Below are 22,912 nucleotides of genomic sequence, written 5' to 3' on the forward strand. Positions count from 1 at the left end.
TATAAAATATGTTACTATAATATACATTTTTTAATAAAAAGCTGTAGAGTATATGGCATAATTTTACTACGTTTTATGTAAAATGTAAAACTTTAAATTCGATTAAAAAATAAACAATGATGTTATTATACAAAACTATTTTATATTTATTGTAGTGGAGTGATCGTAAGATACAATTTGAATTTAACATTTAGGATTTCTAAATGATTGTACGAGTATTTGTTACAGTTATTTATGGTCATAGTTTGTATTGACATGAAAGAAGAAAAAAACTTGATCCCAGCATGCACCGGGGTTTTGCCATCTTGCCTGGGGTTGGTTGGAGTGTGAAGCAGCAACAGTAGTTTAGCAGGAGATCGCTAGCTCAGACCGCTGCTCTGGTAAACTGGTTATCTGTCAGCTAGCTGCCTGCTAGTGGCTGCTACCAGTAGTGAGCGGTCCTCAAGGCGGAAAGACAGAACTTGACCGACTTTAACTTATTTTCTTCTGACCGCCGCTGTAATATATTTGATTTTCGACCCGCTGATGGATTTGTTTACTTCACAGTTTCGCACATGCCGCAACTGAGGCAGGGGAAAGTAGCTAACAGGAGCTAAGAGCGCTACTCGGAGGAGAACTAGACAGAGCAGAGTGAGACAGAGAGGGAGGAGTCGGCCGTAGGAGCCCGGGCCTCAGGCTGAAGTACCGGCAGCTGCTGTTCACCAACAAGTTTGTCAAGGCCATTTCTGCTACCCCGCTGCCGGGACACAACAGAGGCCGAGTGGAAGGAGAACAGCAGTCAACGTCGGGCACCGCTGCGGGACGTTTAGCAGCTCTGGTCCCGGTTGTTGTGACACTTTTCTCCGCGGAGAGAGGAAGAGGAACGTTATGGAAATGAACTGTGACGGTACGAGTGTGAGTCATATCCCGCTACTGTGAATTACTTCGCAAGACATTTCGTCGAGCACTGAAGTTGTATTTGGGGGCAGACGGACCTGGCGCAGATAGTCAACATGTCGAAATTATCCGCTAAGAAGAAAAGTTGTTTCCAGATTACAAGTGTGACGCAGGCTCAGGTGGCGGCCAGCAGCATCACCGACGACACAGAGAGTCTGGACGATCCGGACGAGTCCCGGACGGAGGACGTGTCTTCTGAAATATTTGACGTTTCTCGCGATCCCGGAGCCTGTGACAGAAGCTCGTCCGAAGAAACCCTAAACAATGTAGGGGAGACTCAGGAGAGCCATACTCTCACCACAGGCCCTGTCAATGGGGGATTTTCCTTTAAAAGTTTAGGCACAGGACGTGTCACGCCACATAATGGGGTGACTCGACCTCATAATCCGCTGACAATCAACAACACCACTGTCACCACCAGTGTGGCTCACACTGCTCCTGTTAGCACCAGCTGTAGTTCCCGTTTCAGGGTCATCAAACTGGACCATGGTACTGGAGAGCCCTTCAGACGGGGCAGGTGGACATGCACTGAGTTCTATGAGAAGGATTCAGATTCCAATATTATCCGGACTGCGGACAGCATAAAGCCAACTGTGACCTTTGATCACAGTATAGACAGAGACAGTGGCCTGGGGACCACCGGCAATTCTCTGGTTACTAGCTGTGCATTTTCTGCGCAAACATTTGAGAACAACACAGATAGTGGCTTCTCACTTGGACAACCTAGTCATGTCGCCCACCCTTCAGAGCTTCAGCACCAAGGCTACAGCTTGGCTCCTCAGATCGGAAATGGGTCAAGTGCCTTCCGGCCCACAGGATACACAGCCACAGCCTCACAACAGGCCAATATGGTCAGCATGCAGCCTGCTGTTTCTCAGAACACCCTCTCTAACAGCATCAATGGTGTCCACCACGGTGCCATGCAGCAGTCACCTATTATGCCTCCTGCTACACAGCCCCAGCAGTTTCCATATTCAACTCATCCAACTGGCCTCACAGCTGGTCAGCCAGATTATCGACAGCAGCACTTTGGCTCAAGCACACAGAACCTTCCCTTGACAAATCTCTCAGTGGTACCTCCAACCAGCCAAGTTGTGTCCTCCGCTAGCAATGCCACAGCCATTGCCTCTTTCCACTTAGGAAGTGGCCAGCAGCAACCAGTCAGCCAGAATCAGCCTTCAGGGGGAATAGTCAGTGCACCTCCTGCACATTCTGTCATCTCAGCCACCACCACCACCTCATCCCTAAGTAGTTCCCAGAATGTTCCTGCCTCAGTGCCCAGTACCACCAACACCCCTCCAGGTGTGCCAATTCAGACCCCAGGTACTGGAGGGCTTGCACAGCCCCAAGGGTCCCTTGGAGCCACAACAGGCCTCCCCTCTGGCTTTATCAACCATGCAGAAGATGGTAGGAGTCTGAAGTCTGACACTCCATCGCAGCCTGGTTCTGTTATAGCCCCAGGAAAAGATGCTGGAAAGCCTTCTATCGGTGAGACCTTCAATCTGCCAACTCCTACTGTCAACAGTCTGTTTGGCATCCAGATAACAATAGATGGCAATGCAGATGAGGAGAGGTGAGTGTATGATGCCCCAAACACAAACTTATCCTTCGCTTGCATAATTTATATTTTTGTTTTATACTGTAGGTTTATAATGAAAAAGTAAAGCGTTAACTCGAGATGGCACTAAACCATTTCAGTAGGTTGTTTGTGTCTGGAAATTTTCCCACATATTAAACATTCTTGTTGCATTCTGCAGCACTGTGGTCATGCTCCACACTGTGGTGAACGCCTTCCCCCTCACCAATGCCAAAATTATGTGTGCTGTAAGTGGAAGGGTATGTTCTTGCTTTGTAAATACTAAATCCGATCCCACATTTTCATAGTTCTGTTTGTGAGTTTAAAGTTAGTAGGTTGTGGGCTTGCAGGACTGCTGGGGGTCTGTCTTCATCATTACAGGGCAGCCTTGGAAATGCAGTAACTTGTCCCTTTTACACAGCCACAGCTCCCCGAAGCCCATCTTCAACCACAGGGGCTGGGTGGATTTAAGGGGCATTAACAAGCAGTCGGGTGAATTACGACATGCACAGTAGCTGTGTTTTGGAGCTGAGAAGGAAGTAACTCCCCAGACATAGTTCGTTTTTATTTCACTGTCTGTCTAGGAAAGATTTTTGGCATTCGTGGCTCAAACAATGATTCAACACACTTTACTTTAGATCTTATAAATGCCAAGTATTTATTTGCCAACAATATTCTTCTGTACACACTGAAGCTATTTTTAGGGTCTGCTTTACTGACTCTCGCACAGCTTGAGCTGAAGTTACCTCTCACTGTTATTCAAAGTGACTGACATAGAGTTTGAGAGGTTTGAGCAGTGGAGGGCCTAAATGGGAGCTGGATTACACACACACACAGATTGTCTGAGCTTGTGTTGGCCACACATGTTTTTATCAGCGTACTCTCCTCTTCTGCTCTATGTTATGAATGAAACAGTCAGAGGAGGAGGGGGGGGGGGGAGGGTTATTATGTTAGGCCCAGATATTGCTAAAGATAATCCTTGTTTGCTAAGACAATTACTCAAGATTTTATCAGAGGAACAAGGAGTGTCCAAATTTATTTGTCACTTTACCATGTGTGTATGTGTGTAAAAATAAGTGTGACATCAGTGGCTGGCTGAGTAGCTATGGTAATGGCAGCAGGACAGGACAGGGCATGTCGTGAAAGTGGAGAGGACACACAGACAGCACACAAGTCACACAGACACACAACAGTGGCACTGGGAGTTGTGTAACATGTTGTGTACTCTTTGGCAACGATGGCTTGTCCAGACAGAGTCAGCAGGACAATGGCTGCTGCCTTCCACTCTGGCTCTCAGAGTCAAGTCCTTGTTAAGCCCATACATTTGACACATGGTCTCTGCTGAGAGTTGACTTGTGGTGACCAGTTTGAACTTGTTTTTTGGTTTTGGTATAGTTTTTTTTTTTTCTGTAGGCCAAAACCTAAAACGTACTCTATGCAGTAATTTATTAAAATAATAAAAAATGTATGTGGTTGTATATTTGTTATGGTGTTTGTTATTTAATGCTATTTGTAGTTGTAATGTTATATAATATTTATAGAATATATTTCAAAACTATACCTTTTTAACTTTTGCCAGACTGTTGCTGGAAGTGTACAGCACAACACTGATCAGCTCAGCACCATTTCTACATTAGATGTCCTTGTGTCATTTTTTGTTGAGTGAATATGAGAATGAGATTCATATAAAATAATAATCTTTTGTACCAGTTTACTCTGCTCTGGTAAAAAAAAAAACGAAAAACAGAAATGTCATTCCCTGCAGGCAAATAATGTTTGTAAAAAGCAGGCCCAAGAAGTTGGTCACTTTTTACTTACGTTCAGTGTATACTAAAGTTCAAGAATCAACCAACTGCCACCACTGCCAGTTCAAGAATCAACCAACTGCCACCACTTTTTTTACTCATTTATCATAGTGCTGTTTGTTGGACCACAGGTAATGTGCAATTTTGTCATTATTAAATATCTACAAATGCAGACTAAAAGATGGTTGGCTGTTATTACATATCTTTTTAAAGAGAAAACTCTAAATGTGTTCAGCTTGCTTTCTTTGAGTACATGTACACACACCCATTTGAATATTGGTTAACCTCAAATGTGCCCCAATGGTAGATTTGTGTTTATCAACATAACTGTGACCAGTGATTATAGTTTACATGTCTTGTAAGCTCTCTAAATTGGTTTTATATACACACAGCTCAAGGAACACACCCCAGTACAATGCAGATAAGAACTTCCAGTACTTTCAGTATTAATTAGAAGAAAACATGATTTTTGGACGATACTCTATTTTTTATTGTCCACCTTAGCCACATATAGTTTGAAATACTAAGCGTTATACTTGTTGAATTTTTTTTTTTTTCTGGCTTGACTCGTAAGAAAGTGTGTTGGAACAAAATGTGTACGTTAGTTGGTGCTTAAGTGTCGGTAGAGGTATGGCCTCTCAGCTCCTCGGAGTTGGTTTCTGTTTTGAATTAAGCTGCTGCATAAAAGTGGGCCCAAGCGTAGTGGGGGTGGAGTTGTGAGATGAGAGTGATTTCCCCTCAGCTTGGAATAGTTAGTGCTTTTTGCTCAGGAGGCTGCATCAATGCCAGATAAAATGATGAATCTACCCCTGGGACAAATTTGGTTTCCCTCAATAGGAACACTTGAGTCTTCATCTCAGTTCACTCTACTCTTGTGTAGTACTCTTTTTTTTTTAAATTAGGAAATATTAATAATACATATCTGAATGTATTTGCTCAATTAAAAACACAGTTTCACTGCATTTATTTGCCCTAATGTGAATTATTTAATAATAAGACTTAAAGATTTTTTTAAAAATCCTAATAAAACAATTGTAACCTATTTCTTATTAAAGATTAAAGATTTTTTTAAGAATAAAATCCTAATAAAACAATTGTAACCTAATTACAGAACTGGATCAAAATCGATGTTTTGGGGAGGAGAGAAAAATTGTTAGGTCTCAGAACATACCAAGTCAATAATTTTTTTTTTTTAATAATTGCCTCTATGTTAGTCTTCAATAGCTGGCTTTTCCTGCACATTTTTCACCTTTTTTTTCTGTGCTGAACAGCCTGACCCTGTTGCTTTCTTTTCCCTCAGGCAGTGTTAATGCCCCAGTTTTCTTCGAAGAGCCCAGCTACAGAGACGTCGGTGATTAATTACAGATTCTGATACTTTTGTCATATCTGTAATGATATATACCCACAATCTTCTGTCGAGGCTTTAATAGTATTGATTCCTTACCTGCCAGCAGCCTTATGCAAAAGTCATGGAGAAGTATTTAAAAGGGGGGAGGGGGGAATCAAATTTATACTCCTGCCTTCATTAATAACTGTGAGGGTTTTACATTTAGATGACACGGTTATGTCAATTAAAGTCTCTGTCTTAAGTAGCAGTACAATCTGCAGCTTGTGGTGGCAAACATACTGCAATGAGGCACTCGGCCCAACAGAAGGGAAGTAAACCAGCTGCCAAACTTCCAGACCTTCACCACTCATCCGATAGCTGACACATGATGTCACTTGCAATTGTGGAAACTCAAACACACTGAGGATAATTTTCACCTCCCATAGACCGAATGCCCCATGAAGTTGTAATGTTCTCTGCTGCTTCATAAAGTCAGTGTCAACCTGTGTTTGAATCCACAGTGGTTTTATTTGTGCCTAAATCTAACACCTTTTACACAGAAGCTTGCACTTTATTACACAGAAAAATATTTTTAAAGCTTAAGCAGCACCTTAATCGTTAGCTGCCAGTAATTGTCAGCTAAATATGTTATTGCACAACCATACCATATTTTCCCTTTCAGTCAAGTTTAGGTGAATGGCTTTTTACATTTTTTTTTTTTTACAACTTTAAACACACGCCCAGGTTACTTTAGGTCAAACTGTCATTCACACTAGGTAGGATTAGAGCCTCAAAAACATATGTGTTATTGCAATGAGTTGATGTTTAAATTCCAAAGGAGATCAAGATGTTAACTGCGACAGCAGTATGGCAATGTCACATTTGATTATTCGCAACTTATGCATAGCATTGGTTAACTAAATATAAATAATTTTCTTTTTAATGTTTGTTTGACAAAGATTTGTTACAGGGATATACAGTGAAATGTATACAGGTAGCTAAATGTTCACACTACCTCCACAGTAGCACCTCCCTCCATTTTTCCGTTCTGGCACTTTGACAGTTTTACACAAAAGCCGGTGAGTGAGAACTGGGTGGGTTGAAGAGACCGTTTTTTGTGTATCTTTATGCTGCGGGTTGTAGTTTAGTTACCACGGTACCCGTAAAAATAATACTTGAAAAAGAGACAACACTTTTTTTTAATTAATTTTAATTCTCTAAGCTACAGAGACTTCCAGGAGATTACTTTCAGGAATTCAAGCAATTAATGTCAGTTGCCACAGGCTGCAGTCTGATCAGATTGTTCTGCACCAGCCCTGACTTTTGTCAGATGTATGACTGACTTGCCTCTCGTTTGTAGTCTAATGTCAGTCTTCCTGGTTTTAGGGCCACTCTGATGCTAAAAGACCTGATGTACAGTCTCCTGTTTTCTTCATAGCTGCCAGGACTGTGTGACTTCCATTGTGCATTAACATTGTTGATTGAATAAATGGTGTCTTTCAGTTACCAGCTAATTTTGTAGACATTGTAAATAGTGTGACTTTGCCTCTTTCGTCATGTTTTTGGCACAATTTTCATCATGCTAATCAATAGCTGTGTATGTTTTGGTCCCCTTTTCCAAAGACAGCAACTGATTCATGCACTAGCAGAGAGAACAAAAACACACTTGTGCCATATTTGTTGTATTATTATACTTTGTTTTAGTAAAGTCTGAAAGTTCTGAAGTGCCCAGCAGTGGGGGGTTTAATTGTTTGAATCTTTTTAATTGAATGAGAATAGCAAAACCCACCCTGTTATCTCAGCATGTTGGGGTCAGGAGATCACTTTCAATTAGAGTTGATCTGCCAAAGCAAGTAAACAACCTTGCTCTTGGCCACGGACCACAACCATTCCAGTTTGTTCTAGAAAGCAGGCTGTTGAAATAGCCGCTGCATATGCTGCTGCAGGGTGTTTCCAAGCATGAACTTGGTGTACAAACTTTTTTTTTTTGTATTTGTTGTCCTTTCCGAAATGGTCACAACACAGAACAGGTTAGACTCCTCTTTGGAATGGTTACACTATGTCAAGTATGTGCTTTAGCTTAGCTAAACCTATGTCGACACTTGTTGACAGGTGCTTCTACCTAGCTTGTAGCTCGACTACATGGAGAGAAGGGCTATAATGACCTGAGGAACTTATTCATCCCTGTTTGGCAGTGTGTTGTTGAATTATGTTGTGTGGTTGAAGTCACACAAGGGTCCTGAGTGGAACCAAGAGCTCAACAAAGAGGTTTCAGTGCCCAGGCCCCCCTGCCGGGTCCCAGGATGTATGTACACTGTGTAAAAAGGATATGAGGAAAATGTGGAAGGCAGCTGCATTTGAGTCATCCATTCTTTTCCTGTATCCTTATCTGATTTCAACGGATGTTAGCAACCAGTCGAGTCGCCAACCACCAACTGTCTGTCTGTTGTACACTTATGTGCATGTGCAGATGTTCTGTATATGAGTGGGTTTTCACCGTAAACACGAAGACATCCTGCTCAAGAGGTAAATTCAGGTCATATGTGTTTTGCAAATTTAATCTTACTTTCCACCAGACAATAAAAAGTTGCATTTTTCTACTGAAGGAAGCACCAGACAATAAAAAGTTGCATTTTTCTGCCACAGGTTTCGGTAGAAGCTAGTTTCCTGCCTTGCTTTGATACCCGCTTCCTTCTTTGTCGCCTTCCTCTTCTTTCACTCGTGTCAACTTGTATAGTCTCATGAGATAGTGTCTCATCTCAGCAGCGTGAGACTACTCTTCACCCCCTCCTCGCAGATTTTAGTTTCTAACAATGAGCTTGCTTTTGGAAGAAAATGGATGTGAGTCATTGTGGTTGGATAGAGTGATCACAGTTTATTCACTGAACTGAAATGAAAGTGTTGAACAGATGGTACCTTGGTTTCTTCCAGATTCTGGAAGGATTTGTCATTAATGCCCAAACTTGTTCGTCCTTTCACCCAACGAGCCCATGCATAATGGTGGTAATCTTTCCACATCTAACAAATGGCTTGCTTTAATTATGTGACAGAGTTACAGTAACTGCAAGTCCTCATTTTTAAGTAATTATTTTCACAGTTTTATCAACCATCAACTGTTGTGATTCAGCTTAGCTAAACTTAAATCAACAAAATGCTAATTCCTCAATGTATAATCTAAGCCTATTTAACTGGTTAATGTAATATTACCCCTTTTAGTGCAAAAGAACTAGTAGTTCTTGACTGAGAGGAGCCAAGTTGACCTTTTGGTCAGCAATAGGGTTAGGTATGATGACTAGTTCATACTGAATTTTCGCACAGACTTGTTATTGTATTCATCATCAGTGTAAGCTTCTAAGTTTAACCTGTGAAAGCATCTGAACCACAGCCCTGTTTGCCTTGAAGTTGTAAAACATGCACATAGGTAATAAGTCAGCACACTTGTCTACAGGCACGTCACGAGAAGACGTGTAACTCCTGTGGAGTTGTTTGTCTAATTAGCACACCAAAAACCTCACTTGAGTGTTTTGGTTTTCTCTTAAAATGTGGGGGTGTTTTTTAAGGTAGGTTGTGCATGAAAAAGTTGCTAAAAAAATCCCTGTCTGGGGCACCACTACAATTGTATGATAGTGTTGTGTGTGTTGCTTATCTGCTGCCACAAGGTGTATTTTGGTTTTTACATTTGGTTTAAATGATGAAACTTTTTACCATTAGTAAACAGACATAATAGTTGGTAAATTAGTGTGGAAGTTTTAGCTGCTTTTAAACACCATAGAAAGACAAAAGTTGGATGATAGTACCAGAATCCCTCCATGGCATTCTCCCTGCAGTTGTTGACCTTTTTCATTTATCTATCACATGAGTGTATATTTGTACTTATATCTGTTAAAGTCTTTTTGTGGACTTCTTCCAACAGTGTAGTTATCTGCCAGTGTGCCAACGTCAGAGCGAGGTCAGCCAGAGAACTCCATACAATGGAAAATATTCTGCCACCCCTTCAAGTGGTGCCACTGGGTTGACCTCAGCTATTGGGCATCATGGGCAGCTGAAACTGGGAGGGATAGTCTCCTGGCATTTTGTGACTGACCTAGGAATTTCAGCCCACATTTCAGTTGTCGTTTGTTAAAATTTGCTTCATGGGTGTGAAGGGTCACCCAAGCCATTTAAAATATAGAACTCCCCTGAAAATAATTTTTGAACTCCTTCTATAGTCATAGGCATAAATGTGTATTGTCCCTCCATGTGCAATAAATGTGAAACAAACAGTGCCAAAAATATTTTCCATGCATCATAGCTGTGCTATAGTAATAAACAATGGTCGATATAATGGTCGTGGTTAAACTAAAACTACACTAAATAAAACTACACTAAATAAAACCCTCTAGTCAATATAGGTTTAAGTGAATGCAGTTATGCCATGACTTACAGGACACACCCAGAGTATGGTATGTAAAAGGAGTGTGATTTCTCACAGGAATCTGCTATTGCTTATTCTGCATGAAGATATGATTACCTAGGCAACCAGCAACAACAGCTTGGAGGGCTGTTGTTTAAAGGCACAGTAGTAAACTGCTCTAAGAGGGGGTAACTTGGCTAAAATACCTTGAAAACTATTTTTGTTGAATGAACCTCTTAGAGCACCTTGAAAACTATTTTTGTTGAATGAATAAATCTGGAAACAAAAGGTGCATCACGGCTCATTGACTGCAGCAGTAATGTCACTTTTGTAAGAAGAGTTTGTAACCAAAGGTCATAAAAAAAAAGTTTAAATGTAAAATGTCCAGTGAAATGTCCATGTGTCCTTGTTATATTCCTTTAACTAACATTACCAATATGATCAATGACACCTGTTTATATTGTAAGGGATCATTAGCTAACATTGTTCACGGCCACAATTCTTTGTTGTTTTGGTCACATTGGTGTCTGTCAGTCGACTGACCTAGCTACTTGACCTCAGAAGTCAGCAGAAAGTGGCTGCTGGCTTGTGTCTAAACAAAGCGTCAACAGACCAAAGGCTTATGGCAGAGTGCACTGGGCCAGGATCACGCTTCAGGAACCAATTCCACACTTTATTTAACCCACAGAGTTGGTGAACTTGAGCCACTGGAGGTGAAATTGAGCAGATAGAATGCCTCTGTAGCTGGGGGCCGATGCTATCAGCTACCATCCGGCTGAATGGGCCACCCTGGATCACGGGCCATCCTGAGTTCTACTGACTCATCTCTACTCATGCTAACAATTACGTGTAACCCAAGCATAAATTAACACCCTGCACTCACCAGAATGCTCGTATCAGTGTGACATATTTTCTCATCTTTCGCTGCCTTTACATATTTGCCAGTCTTTGGTGATGTGTTCCAGCCTGCCTTTAACATTGCTAAGGCCCAGGTTGTGATCATACCTGCTTGTGTTTTTTTTTTTTTTATGGTCAAGTCACAAATACCCCAACTAACCACCTCTTCACTGTTTTGTAACCCTCCTGTAGGGGGGTGGGTGTGGTTGTGTTATCAGTGGTGATTAGCTGCACAGCTGGGACTTTGCCTGACACATGCATGACTGCATGTTTGATCTCATGCAGCGTGTCACGTACATATTGCAATAGGTAATTTTCCCTCTGTTCTTTGTCATCTGCTCATCATCGCCTTACAGTATGAGGAGAACTGTCTCCCTTAGTAGTTCTCATTTAATCACATCTATTTTTTTCTTTAATTTCCTTTTGTGGTGTGCACACCTTCACCATTTTAAATATTATCTTTTGTAGTTTTGTATACTTGCTACTACTTGTGAGGGAGCTTTACCTAAATCCACCTCATTATGCATGAGATCCTAAATTTCCCAAAGGGAACCCCCCGAGGGATTAATACATTTCTATCTACCTATCTATCTATGAAAATTAGTTGCAGCAGAAGTAATGTTAACATAATGCTTAAATGTTCTTGTTACCACTGTTTTTTGTGTTGCCTGTCCAAATACAACGTGACTTTTTTAACATTAAGGAATTACCATGATTTTGTATGCATGTAACAGTTTTGAGGCAGAATTTATGAATATTTAAAAATATTGAATAAATGTGTGTAAAAGAAAAAGCAGAAGAACAAATTAGAGAGGGAAAAAAATTGTTAAGGCTAGTGCCTGATTTAGTCATTTTGTTTCAGTACAACACAAATGTCGGCAACATAAAAAATGCACTCCATTTGTTAGGCAAATGTAAAATTTAAATATTGAAAGTAGCCCAAAATAACACCTTAAACATGGCGTGTAATTATAGGCTTCACTTCCCCTTTTTGTTTGGCTCTCTACTTCTCTGCTCTGCAAATCGAACACAGACAACAGTAAAAATTACTACCTTTTGTAAAAAAAAAAAATTGAACTAAAAGATTTTGCTCTTTAAGCCAACAGGTTATTTAGAAAGTCAAATTGGATTTGTGTCTGTTAGAGAGGCATGAGAAGAAGAAGAAGAAGAAACATACAGCAGCTCTTCAGCAGTTCTTTTTTTGGCATTTTCATACTCTTGCTTTCCTGGTACCCTTCAATCTGCTGATATACCATAATTGGGCACTTCCTCTTTCAGTGTGACTTGTTACAGCAAGTTTCTCTGGTAGTTACTGTTAAAAAAAAAAAAATTCAGACTCAGCTCCTTGACTGATTTTCTCTTTTGCTAGTTTCAGAATAAATACAACAGTATCTAAAGAGAATTCTCTGTACTGACTTACTGTACTGACAATTTCCCTGTAAAAAAAAAACAACTAACAAACTGAAACCAGTTGTCAACCATTATATAAATCTGGACTTGACATTGACCAAGGCACAATCTGGACCAGAATTGACCTTGGATCAAAACTTTAATGGTCTTCCAGGAATCACCCAACCATCAGCGTTAGCCTCAGCTGAACACCTGCAGGGCAAGAGCTTAAGAGCTAAAGCATGAAAATCCAGAAAATTTCAATAACTTTGACAGACGGATACTTACTTCGAAGTCACGCACAGTCATTTGTGCATCAATCAAATAGAAAAATAAATGCCTTTGGGGTTGAACAAGAGTCCTTGTCACGTTTTCTTACTGTTCAGTTAAATGAAAAATTACTTTCAGACTTTGTAAACCCACCCATATTCTTCTCGAGGCTGTAGGTTAATAGCATAGAAATACCCACTTGACAACATTCTGGTTTACACCTTTTCACACGCTTTTTTTAACATGATGTGCATTTAATGACAGTATATTTTATCAACTCAGTTTTTTTGTTGATACTGATATTTTAAGTAATAAAATAATTAAGAGAGTAATAGTGTTGAAAAGAACGGTTCATGCAATCAAACTAAAGTAGTTTTTCCTTTCCTCTGTTTACTGTTTTCAATTTTCTGGACATGTTATTTTTGGGCAGTCATGTCATTTCAAATTCAGACTATGGTTAATGTTTAAAACCACTAAAAACTTTAGAATTGACCGACTAGACCTGTCAACAAAACTATTTGGCTTCTTTCTCACAATCTAAAATCCATCCATTTCTACCACTAAATCCTGTCCAGGCTTGTTGGAGGACAGAGAGCTAATCTTGATAATGACTTGGTGAAGGCTTGTCAGTCAAAACGTTTTTAATGTGATAAATACAGTCAGAAATAGGCTAATTTTACATAAACGTGTATACAACCAGAATTGCTGGAAATTTACTTTGCATAATGAAATCTATGGTTTTCATGATTGCAGTTAATAGGGCTGGAAATTTACTTTGCATGATGAAATCTATGGTTTTCATGATTGCAGATAATTCATATTTTTCTTTGGAAACTTTTTTTGTTTTGCTCAAAAGCCAAAACAAACTCATGAAATCATGAAAAAACGTTTTTGTTTTGCTCAAAAGCCTTTATGCATTTATGCTTGAAAAACAAACTCATGAAATCATGAAAAAAGTTGTTGTTGTTATTCATAAATTGTTGTGGCTCCACATTATTCCTGATCCCTTTATTGTTGTCTAAGGTGTTGGTTCATTAGTGCTTCCTTCAGTAAATCACAGGTTAAAAACACTGCCCCGGTTTGAACACTAGGATCCATTCAGTACATCACGCCTCTCTTTGCTGCTGCATCAGGTTTGCACTGCTAAAAGCAGCTCTGCTAGGATTGTAATCAATGTCCCAGAAAGAAAATCTACCTCTAGGCTTTAGTTTGTTCCAGAAGTAGAATAGAAATATAAATACCTTCATGCAAACTTAAAGCCCTCAGACCATGGTTGCACTCTTACACACATCTGCACCACATGATCAGTGCTAGTTACCAATGCACATAAACAGAGAACAAAACAAGCATTTTGTGTTTTTATTCTTGGCATGATTTTATATGTAATATGTTGAGAGTCAAGTTTTTCAGAACTCTTTAATGTATGGATATTTGTTGCATCTAAACACCTACTTAAATTATACCTGGGTTGGAAGATGTGGAATTGGTGAACCGTAAGTCACACAGTTCATGTCATACTGTAAAACAAGAGCAAAAATATGAAAGAGACTTTTGTACTTTGAGCTTTCATGTCCTGCTATGAAGTGTCTCTGCTGATGAAGTTCTGCTGCTTGGTGTGTGAACGCCAGATAATTCCTCAAGTTTTCACTGGGCTAATACTGGCTTTCTGTCTTAAACTGATGTGCAAGCCATGTGTTTCAGACTTCTCTGATTGTCCCAGTAAAACTGTGGGTTTGTTCAGAGAGGATGGGCCCAACTGCAGCTGTTTAGTAAAATGTTGTGTGTGAACTCTTTAAACTTACAGCGTCTGAAATCCTCTCCATTCCTCGAGGAGACTCAAAAGTCTTTAGCAGCACTTTGTGGGCAGTGACAAAGATAAATCTGTCAGAGACTCAGATATGAAGGCGAAACAGTAAATCACTCCTGACAGTCAACAAGTAAAGTAGTGGATGGTTAACCCGTTTTTTTTTTTAGTTTGGCAAATTAATTGGTTTCTTCTAAGAGCTTTTGTCTCGTAGGATCTTGTTTATGGTAAAGCGGTCCACTTTAAGGTCTCGTAGACCACCCCTGCATTTTACTGTTAGATGGGCCTCTTGTCCTGCACATTTATTGTGTAAGTAACAAGATGACTGACATTAACATGACCCCTTTAGGAACATGCTGTCTTCTGTTAGCAAGTGTACCATTTGACAAGTGTACAGTACAAAGTTTTTAGTTTAAAAAAAACTTACATAACAATGACTTTTGTGCTTGATCATAATATATAAAATATACATTATATACTTTTTTAAAATTTTGATCATGGTTTTTTTATATGTATAATCACTAAAAATCTTTTTGGCATGAGGATTATGTTTTGTTTCAGACAAGGCTATTAATTTAGTCTGTCTGATCTCATCAGCTCATTAAAAAAAAGAAAAATCAGTTTTCCAGTCAGAGATTTGCGTCTGGCAAAATGTGTGCTTAGTGTAATATAGATACCTTGTGTAAAAGATACCCATATGTGAATAAATATTTAATGTGGCATGTAATTATATCCTGTCTTTGTTTTGTTACTAAAACCTCCCCGGTGTGAAGTTCACTTTCATCTCTGCAGTGCTGTCTGGTTAAGTATTTGAGGGACTGTTGTACGTTTTTGCCCGTCTGTATCTGACAAGTCGAGAACAAGTTAGCGTTGTCTTTCCTTTTCTCTAGCTGATGGTACATGTTTGTGTCATGCGAATGTGTGGGGTTGAAAATTGATTTGATGTCACAATATCTTGTCCAGTATTAGGTGTCATGGCGGTACATGGTAACAAAGTTCTACAGAAAATTGGACAAGTAGGGCACTAACAATGCAGCTACATTTTCAAATGAAATACAACCAGTAGTACTATATTATTCGACTTATCTCTATCGGACGGTGACCTTTTGACCTTTGTTTCATGCGTTCTGTCTGTGTGTAGTTGTTCCTTGAGACAAACAGAAACACTATATGTACAAAGACACTCCGATGTGTGTGTTTCTTTTCCTTTACTCACATTTCTCCTGTCTCTGTTTCCTCCGACATTAAAATGCAGGAACCCATCCACAGCTTTCTACCAGGCTTTCCGGCCTTGCAGGTTGCGAGGGTCAAAGCCCATCAGTGATAGGTATGAGCACGATTGTGTCTAAGTGTGTGTTTTTGGCCTGGACTCGCTGGCTAACACAGACTCTGCATCTTTATAACCAAGCATACTTTGCAAAATACTGGTCTTTTTTTTTTTTTTTTACTTTATTAAGAACTAGGGGTTTCATGCTGAGACAGGTTTAAAATGAGTATAATTATGTTCATTATTATCTTCATATAATAGAAACAAGAGCTGTGGACCAGTTGGAAACATTGTGATCTAGTCACAAGTCGTGCAAAGTATGGCTTTCACTTGGCATTAACAAGGCTACAGACTAGTCGTTTTTTTTTTTAGAGAGCATGAACTGATTTGAACTATAATGCTCAAATGCTTTGGCAATAGATCTGCATTTTGTTGAAATAACAGTATGCTGTTTTTGCAGCTGTTTTGGCCACTGATCTCATCGTTTTGCTGCTGCTGAAATCCCAGTGTCCCAATTCTGTACTTGTATTTCCATTAATAGGGCCTCACAGTACCTTTTTGTGTACAAGGTCAGTAAAACTTTCTAGGACTTGGTCAGTGTGAAGGGATTCACAGTGGAAATGTTATAAAATAAAAAAGGACAGTAGAATTAGCTTCTGAACATCTCCTCTAAATTGGGACCATTAATGAGCTGAACAGGGCTATTAGTGTTGGAGGTTGTGGTTACAGGAGAAATGAATGAATTACACCGAAAATGTCCAGCTGGTCCCGAAGGTTTATGGAAAAGGAGGCTACTTCTCTCGAAAATTTATGATTTTCATAATTTTTCTAATCATCCCATGGTCTCATATACGAGTCCCAGATATACTTCTATTAAATATAATTTTGTAGCATTACAACAAACAAACATAAAAATAAATCACTGAAAATTATTTTCATAAAATGACCTTATATTTTATGGACTAAGAATGTAGTCTTTGTTTGTGCGAGCCAATGTAAAGCATTCACGTCTGCATCTTTACTGTACTGTAAAACAAGTAGTCAGAACTATGTACTGTGTAGGCCAACCACGACACAAACGTTTACTGACAGGCTTTATATGTTGTATGAGAACCAATTTTAAATAATAAAAAAAAACGCTAAAAAAATTGGGCTGTTTTTAAATGACCAATATATCACTTTCTTTATAATGTATGGCACTGTTTTTTTTTTCCTGTTCAGAAATTAGCTTTGTTGAGTTGCATAAATAAGTCTTCTTTTTATTTGAACATACATAAAAACCTATGTGAAAATTACTTTAAACAGCTGTTGTCTCTGGCGTAGGTTACATGTTATATACAGTATGTTGATTATAAGGATATCACATTTTCGCTCTTTGTACTGACTCTGAAAAAAATGTCCCTTTTCACCCTAGAAAGAGTTGTGTAAGGTGAGGTCTGGCTTTGCTTTTTTATTTTATACAAAGAACCATGCTTTACTTAGCTACATAAATGGGTTCACCATTTCATGTTATTCCCATCTGTGAGGGTGTAATGTATAGAAAAGCATTGCTCTGCTGGAAGGTCACGGTGCATTTTGTGACGTGCTGCCCTGTTACTGTTGGAGCAGCCTTTGTTGTGCCTGTTGTGAGGAGGCCGAGCTCACGTTTCTCATGCCTCTAAATCTGAAGGAGCATATTATCTGAGTTTAAACACTGTAAACAGAACATCACACTGAGCTGACAAGACAGTGGTTTTGTTTAATGATACGTGATCCTTTTAGGCGTGGATCCTTGGGTGCCAAGCTGGATTTCGAACAATTGGATTTGCAGACGGAGCATTCAATGCTAATTTTATGTTTAGTAGATTTAGAGCTACAGCAGACCTATGACTGGAAGAATCTTTATCCCTCACACAGACAAGGCCACTCGAGGGGGGGTAAGAGCTCTGGCAGATGCATCACTAACAGGAGTTAATGTAACTTTTATGAGATGGGCACAAGAAGATATTTAAGGGAACGGTTAACTGATCATTCGATATTGATGGTAGGATGCAGTTAATTAAATCTGATTAAATTAACAACATCCACTTTGTCACTCTGTGACTAACAGAACATATTTTGTTGTCTGGGGCTGGGAGCACATAGTGTTCTTTTCTTTTTTTTCTTTTTTCTTTTACTATGCAAAAGAATAACATGATCATAAAAGAAAATAAATATCTGTTGAAGTTAATTTGTGACGCTGGCTAATTATATCTGCGGTTTACATGAGTCACAACCACCTTTTGTTCCCAAGAGCTCTCTCATGGAGACTGTTGAGGCATCTTGACTGGATGCCATCGATCTTTAATCAGGCTGTCAAAAAACACTGACAAATGCTGCAGTTGAGGTAGCAGGGGCTTATAGTTTTGGCTTGTGCAGGTGTGTGACAATTTCTCATAAAATGTTTGACACAGCAGGTTTTAGTTTGCGTCCCAAAACAAGGGAGCCTTTAAGGGGACACAAAACATCCCAAAGTAAATTTGAAAGAAAAAAAAAGTTTTAAAACAGTGTTTTGTGTTTTATAATGTCTTTTAGTTTATTTTTTGCTATATTTTGTGATATAGCGAAAATATCGCGAGATATCGGATTAAAACAAAAAACTGCAATGTGCTGAGGTAGTGAAAGGAGAGCCGTGATATAGAGAGGGAACACTGTGTCTCATTGATTCCATCTTATGGATATCAAAAAAAGTAGCCAGTGCCAATTTATTATTGCGTATTAAATTGTTTCTTCTCAAACTTTTCTTTAACCACAGGTCGTGTACGCAGGAGGAGTAAGACATGTTTTCTCTGATGCTGATTTTCACAAGACTATGTGAGAATCACTTCGTAAACCCACAGTATATGCAGATGAGCCACCACTTTAAAACAAGTTTTCTGTTTTTGTGTTGTGGGTGATCCTCGTAAATCATTACATGATTATTGCCATGGGAATATCCTCTTTCACATAAAACAACAGTAGCAGTTGAGCAAGTCACTGTTTTTGTAAATGGCTGAAAAAAATATCACGGCTCTTTTTTGATCACCTTCCAGCTCATGTTTGCCTTTAGGCTCCATGACAAACAGTGTGCCTTTTTTTTAACTAAACTCTTCAACTACCCGCAGGAGAGGGAGGTAGAGGGCTAATTCCACCTCCTTTTGTCCTGATCCAACCCTCTTACAAGGCTGGACTTGCTGGAAATGAGTAGTGTATAGGCCCTACACATTTTGAGAACTTAAAGGACATTTGGGATTCTTCTATGATTGCTTTGTGAAGAGTTTAGGAGCTGCTCAGCTGGGCAAAGTAGCCCTTAATTACTGTTGCATAACCATTCTTCTTGTTTTGGTGCTTGTTTCTACAGCGCTGTGGGCCTCAAAACAATTACCTAAATTACGGTTTCACTGATCTCCTTGCTAACATTGCCCAGAATTACATGGTTTTTGCAAAGAAACAATCAAAATGCTGTGTAGCTGCCTCAGTACTCCACATGATTAAAAACGAGTAACTTGTTAATTTAAATCTCCTGGTGAGAATCATCCTTGGGTGGTTTGACTTGTGTGTGAGTTCAGACTTATGTCAAAATAGAGTTACATTGCAATTGTCTTGCAGAAAAGTCAACACAAAGTACATATATAGCCAGTTAACAAGAAGTAATTTTATTAAAACACGTGGCTAATTTTTTAGAGGAGCGGCTTTTTAAATTTAATCTCAATTTACAAATTCAAAAAACTATTAGGATTATGCTTGACAGTTTGTCTCAGCAGCATGAGAGGAGATACTTATACTATATATAGTAAATAGATATTATATAACCCTGAAAAACAGATTACATCAACAATGAGGCTGCACGGAGGTTGAGAGGAAGTGCTTTTGAGATTGTGCATGATTCCAATTGAAGTTGTAAAATATTTCCCCAAAAGTAGATTTTAAAAATGTGATTAAGTCTAATATTATGCCAAAAATTTTCACACGTAACATGCTGTAATGTGGTTATCTCATTTATTTGTTGTGTAACGCTCTTGTGAATGCCGCAACGTAACCTCCTTTTTGTAAACATTGGGAAAAACATGTTTACACCTTTACACACTTAGACCTACGTGTTTTACCTCAATCGGTATCACTATTCTTACAGGTTAACAAAAGTTAGTCTGACCACTAAAATAGTTATCTACTGTTTAACTTCCACTTGTCTTTTAAATAAATATTTTGATTGCTAGATAATACCTAGTCGTTTTAAAAGCATTTAAAGAAACACGAGTATACATGTAGTTTTTCTTTCTACCCCACACTCAGTTACTGTCAGTTAGAGACATTCACAGCTGGGAGATACCCAGTATACCCACAGGCATCTGGTTGCCATTAAACACTGATCAGCAATAAATCATGAGCTGCTATTAAGCATTTTAATGTAGAAAAAGAAAAGTATTGAAAAAGTATTGAAAACGATTTAAAAAAAAAAAAAAAGAAGCCCTGTAGGAGTATAGGAACCGTCGAGATTTTTACCAATATTTAAACAGTTGAAGAACCATATAATAAAATGATATGGTTTTCCTAATTAATAACTGTCTTCTTTTAGTGACAAGCAGTCTAAGAATTATTTAAGTATTTCAGCCTTAAAATGATTTGAACCATATGCTAAAATAATATTTTCCTTCTGATAAAACACGGTTTGTAATGAAGATGTTATGAAGATTTTTTTAATTTTTTTTGACCGTTGCTTTGATAGTGATTATTTAAGACCTAATTACTGCGCCCCTGGTGTGTTTCCATGTGGATTTTGGTGGTCACATTGCACATCATTATTTCTCCAGGACGTGGCTGTGTTGACTCTGCAGTCATTGACAAACATTCCAGCTGGAGTTATTTTAGTCCAATCATGGATTATGATAACACAATCTTTCATAACCTATCTAAATTGAGTATGATGAAAAAATGATCCCCTGCTACATTAATAACTGAGATCGTGACTGATTTTAACCCTTGGGGGCCCCAAATTCTGCATTTTCCCCGTGGTGCCCATGTCTGAGGGCAGGGGGCAGTCTTTGAACCTGTAACCAGGACATATGCACAACAAGGCGATGTTTATGAACAAGTCTGGACGTTATGTAAGTCATAGACAGTGAGTAGAACAGTTTGGTTGGACTGTTTTTGAGGAAGCTCAGTGGCACTACACACACACACACACACACACATACATGACTGTGATTTAGAGTCTGAGAAACAAAACGTCCATGAGCTCATGAGGTCTCTCTATGTCCTATTCCATCTTTAAGTAACGGACCACTCCTTCTAAGCCAACATGTCATCCATTCAGAATTTACTGATTTGCTGCCATTCACGGGAAACACCTGAACTTTGACCCAGTACCCTGCAATTTATTTTTGTTTTTCATTTCAGACGAATGTGAGCAGAAGCAGTTTCTGAAGATTCTTGCCTTTCTAACTGTCGTCGTTCAAAATGCAAATTAAATGTTTAAATGTAAAGCCTTTCTGGTATGTGTCACCTCTGCCTACAGACATATATACTTTCAGGGTATATACTGTGGACATGACAGGTATGGTGATGAGTTCCTTTTTCCTCACGGAACACACAACATGTTTTAATCAGTTTAATTTTGTTTAAACGGAGGAAGGATTGCACAGAAATGAATGACCTTCACTTGTTTACGTCGGTGTATAAAACTATCAAACACTTTCTAACAACAGCTGTTGAAGTGTTAAACTGTTTTCTTAGGAACTTTCAGAAACTTTGGAAACATTTTTGATTTCCAGTAGCAGTTTTTGGAAAACTAGATTGGCGCCTCGGCCATGATCTAATTTGTCTGACTAAATAGGTAAACATGAGGGGCTCCCAGGACCCCTGTTGAGAGGGCTCCCTTAAAAATACTGCTCTCTCTGTCTTAGGAGAAGCTGATCATTCATCCACGGATGTTGTTTGGCTTCAGGAACTTTGAATTCTACACGTTCTGTATAATTTAAAATATCACCGTATTTGTTTACATGTTGTTAGTAACGTCTTCACATTTTCTCTGCCTGGCAGGCGTTCAGCGGTCCCTCGTAACAGATGGAATATTGTTTATACTTTCTTCTTTATTTATTTATATTGATAAGGAGGTAGTGAAATCCTAAAGATTCCTTTTCACATTTGGCATAGCTGTTGCATGCAGTACTAACAGGTTACAGAACATGAAATAGTCATTAACTCGGTAACACAAAGTCTATGAATAACCCATATTGCAACACTGTAAAAAACTGCATTGTAAATTAAACATGCATTGTAGTAAATAAACACGTTTTTTAGCTGCTAATTTAGTACACTATCCCCAATAGACACAACAGTTGTAAATGTCATTGAATATGTGTTAAACATGTAAGATTAATGATGACAGTTTAATTTTGATGTATGATCAATCATTACTAGTCACATTTTGTAGTCGTTTTATAAACAGATTTTAAATATGTCACATAAAACGTTGTTGTTTAGTTTTTTTTAATTGACTCCATTAACAGACATATAAACAAAAAAAATCCAATGCTGCACTCTGGAGTTTTCACTCCATTTTTGTGCCCAAATTACTTGGAAGCTCTGCTGACCTCGACTGGTGGAGCATGTGAACTGCATCTCTGAAGGCAGACTAAGGCCAGACTAAAGTGATATGCATTTGAAAGAGGACAACAATAAATTGTCAGCGACTGCAATCCTCTGTTGTTACGGCCCCCACTGTCTGCCTTTTGTTTTGAAACACACTCATCTGTGGGGGTGGGGAGGGCAATCACTGAGGTCTAATTTACTCAGCTGCCTCCCCCCGTGGTGAGTGTTTGTATGCTATGGGACCAGAACGTGTGCCAGGCATCTGAGCTCTAATGGAGACCACATTGGATGTTTTGGCAATAAAAAAACATCATGTGATAAGTCCACAAAGGTTAAAACAAGAATGTGCACATGTCTCTCTGTAATAAAGGTCCACCCTAGTTGCTGGATTGGTGATGTACAAATATCAGCTGCACTATAAAAAGCAGACCCAGGTTGTGGCCGTAGCTGCCATGTGTGCTGTGGTGACATGGTCACAAGCCCGTGTTCTACAGGACACACGCCGATGACGCAGGTCAGGCCGTAGCTGCTATCAATGCAAATACCTTCCGGTTGTACGGGGTCTGTTGATAACCAGTCAAGCTTGACTGGCTGTTTTCCCATTTTTGTTGGCTCTGACACAGATATCTGGAGTCACCGTCCTCTGAACCAGAGGTGTCC

At 39.1% G+C, this 22,912-nt stretch overlaps 1 protein-coding gene and 1 long non-coding RNA gene across 4 annotated transcripts in view; one reads left to right on the forward strand and one right to left on the reverse strand.

The window, feature by feature from the left end:
- The first annotated feature begins 276 nt into the window (after positions 1-276).
- The window catches only part of tsc22d2 (TSC22 domain family 2), a 29,580-nt gene continuing 6,944 nt past the window's right edge, over positions 277-22,912 (forward strand). The window contains exons 1-2 of one of the 3 annotated variants that reach the window (XM_025064328.1): positions 277-2,509; positions 2,694-4,247. In XM_025064328.1, coding sequence (XP_024920096.1) covers positions 993-2,509; positions 2,694-2,820 — 1,644 coding nt within the window. In that variant the 5' untranslated portion in view covers positions 277-992 and the 3' untranslated portion in view covers positions 2,821-4,247. Of the gene's footprint in view, positions 2,510-2,693; positions 4,248-15,652; positions 15,725-22,912 lie in introns of those variants that run through there. The other 2 variants (XM_025064324.1, XM_008331401.3) reach the window with 2 other exon arrangements.
- Positions 4,862-5,971, reverse strand: LOC112488386 (uncharacterized). Its single transcript, XR_003052388.1, has 2 exons — positions 5,419-5,971; positions 4,862-5,356 (listed from the first exon to the last, which is right to left on the reverse strand). It is a non-coding gene; the product is annotated as an uncharacterized LOC112488386 (long non-coding RNA).

The sequence above is a fragment of the Cynoglossus semilaevis genome, chromosome 2 (genome assembly GCF_000523025.1).
Source record: "Cynoglossus semilaevis isolate Cse_v1.0 chromosome 2, Cse_v1.0, whole genome shotgun sequence".
In the NCBI taxonomy this organism is placed as follows: domain Eukaryota; kingdom Metazoa; phylum Chordata; class Actinopteri; order Pleuronectiformes; family Cynoglossidae; genus Cynoglossus; species Cynoglossus semilaevis.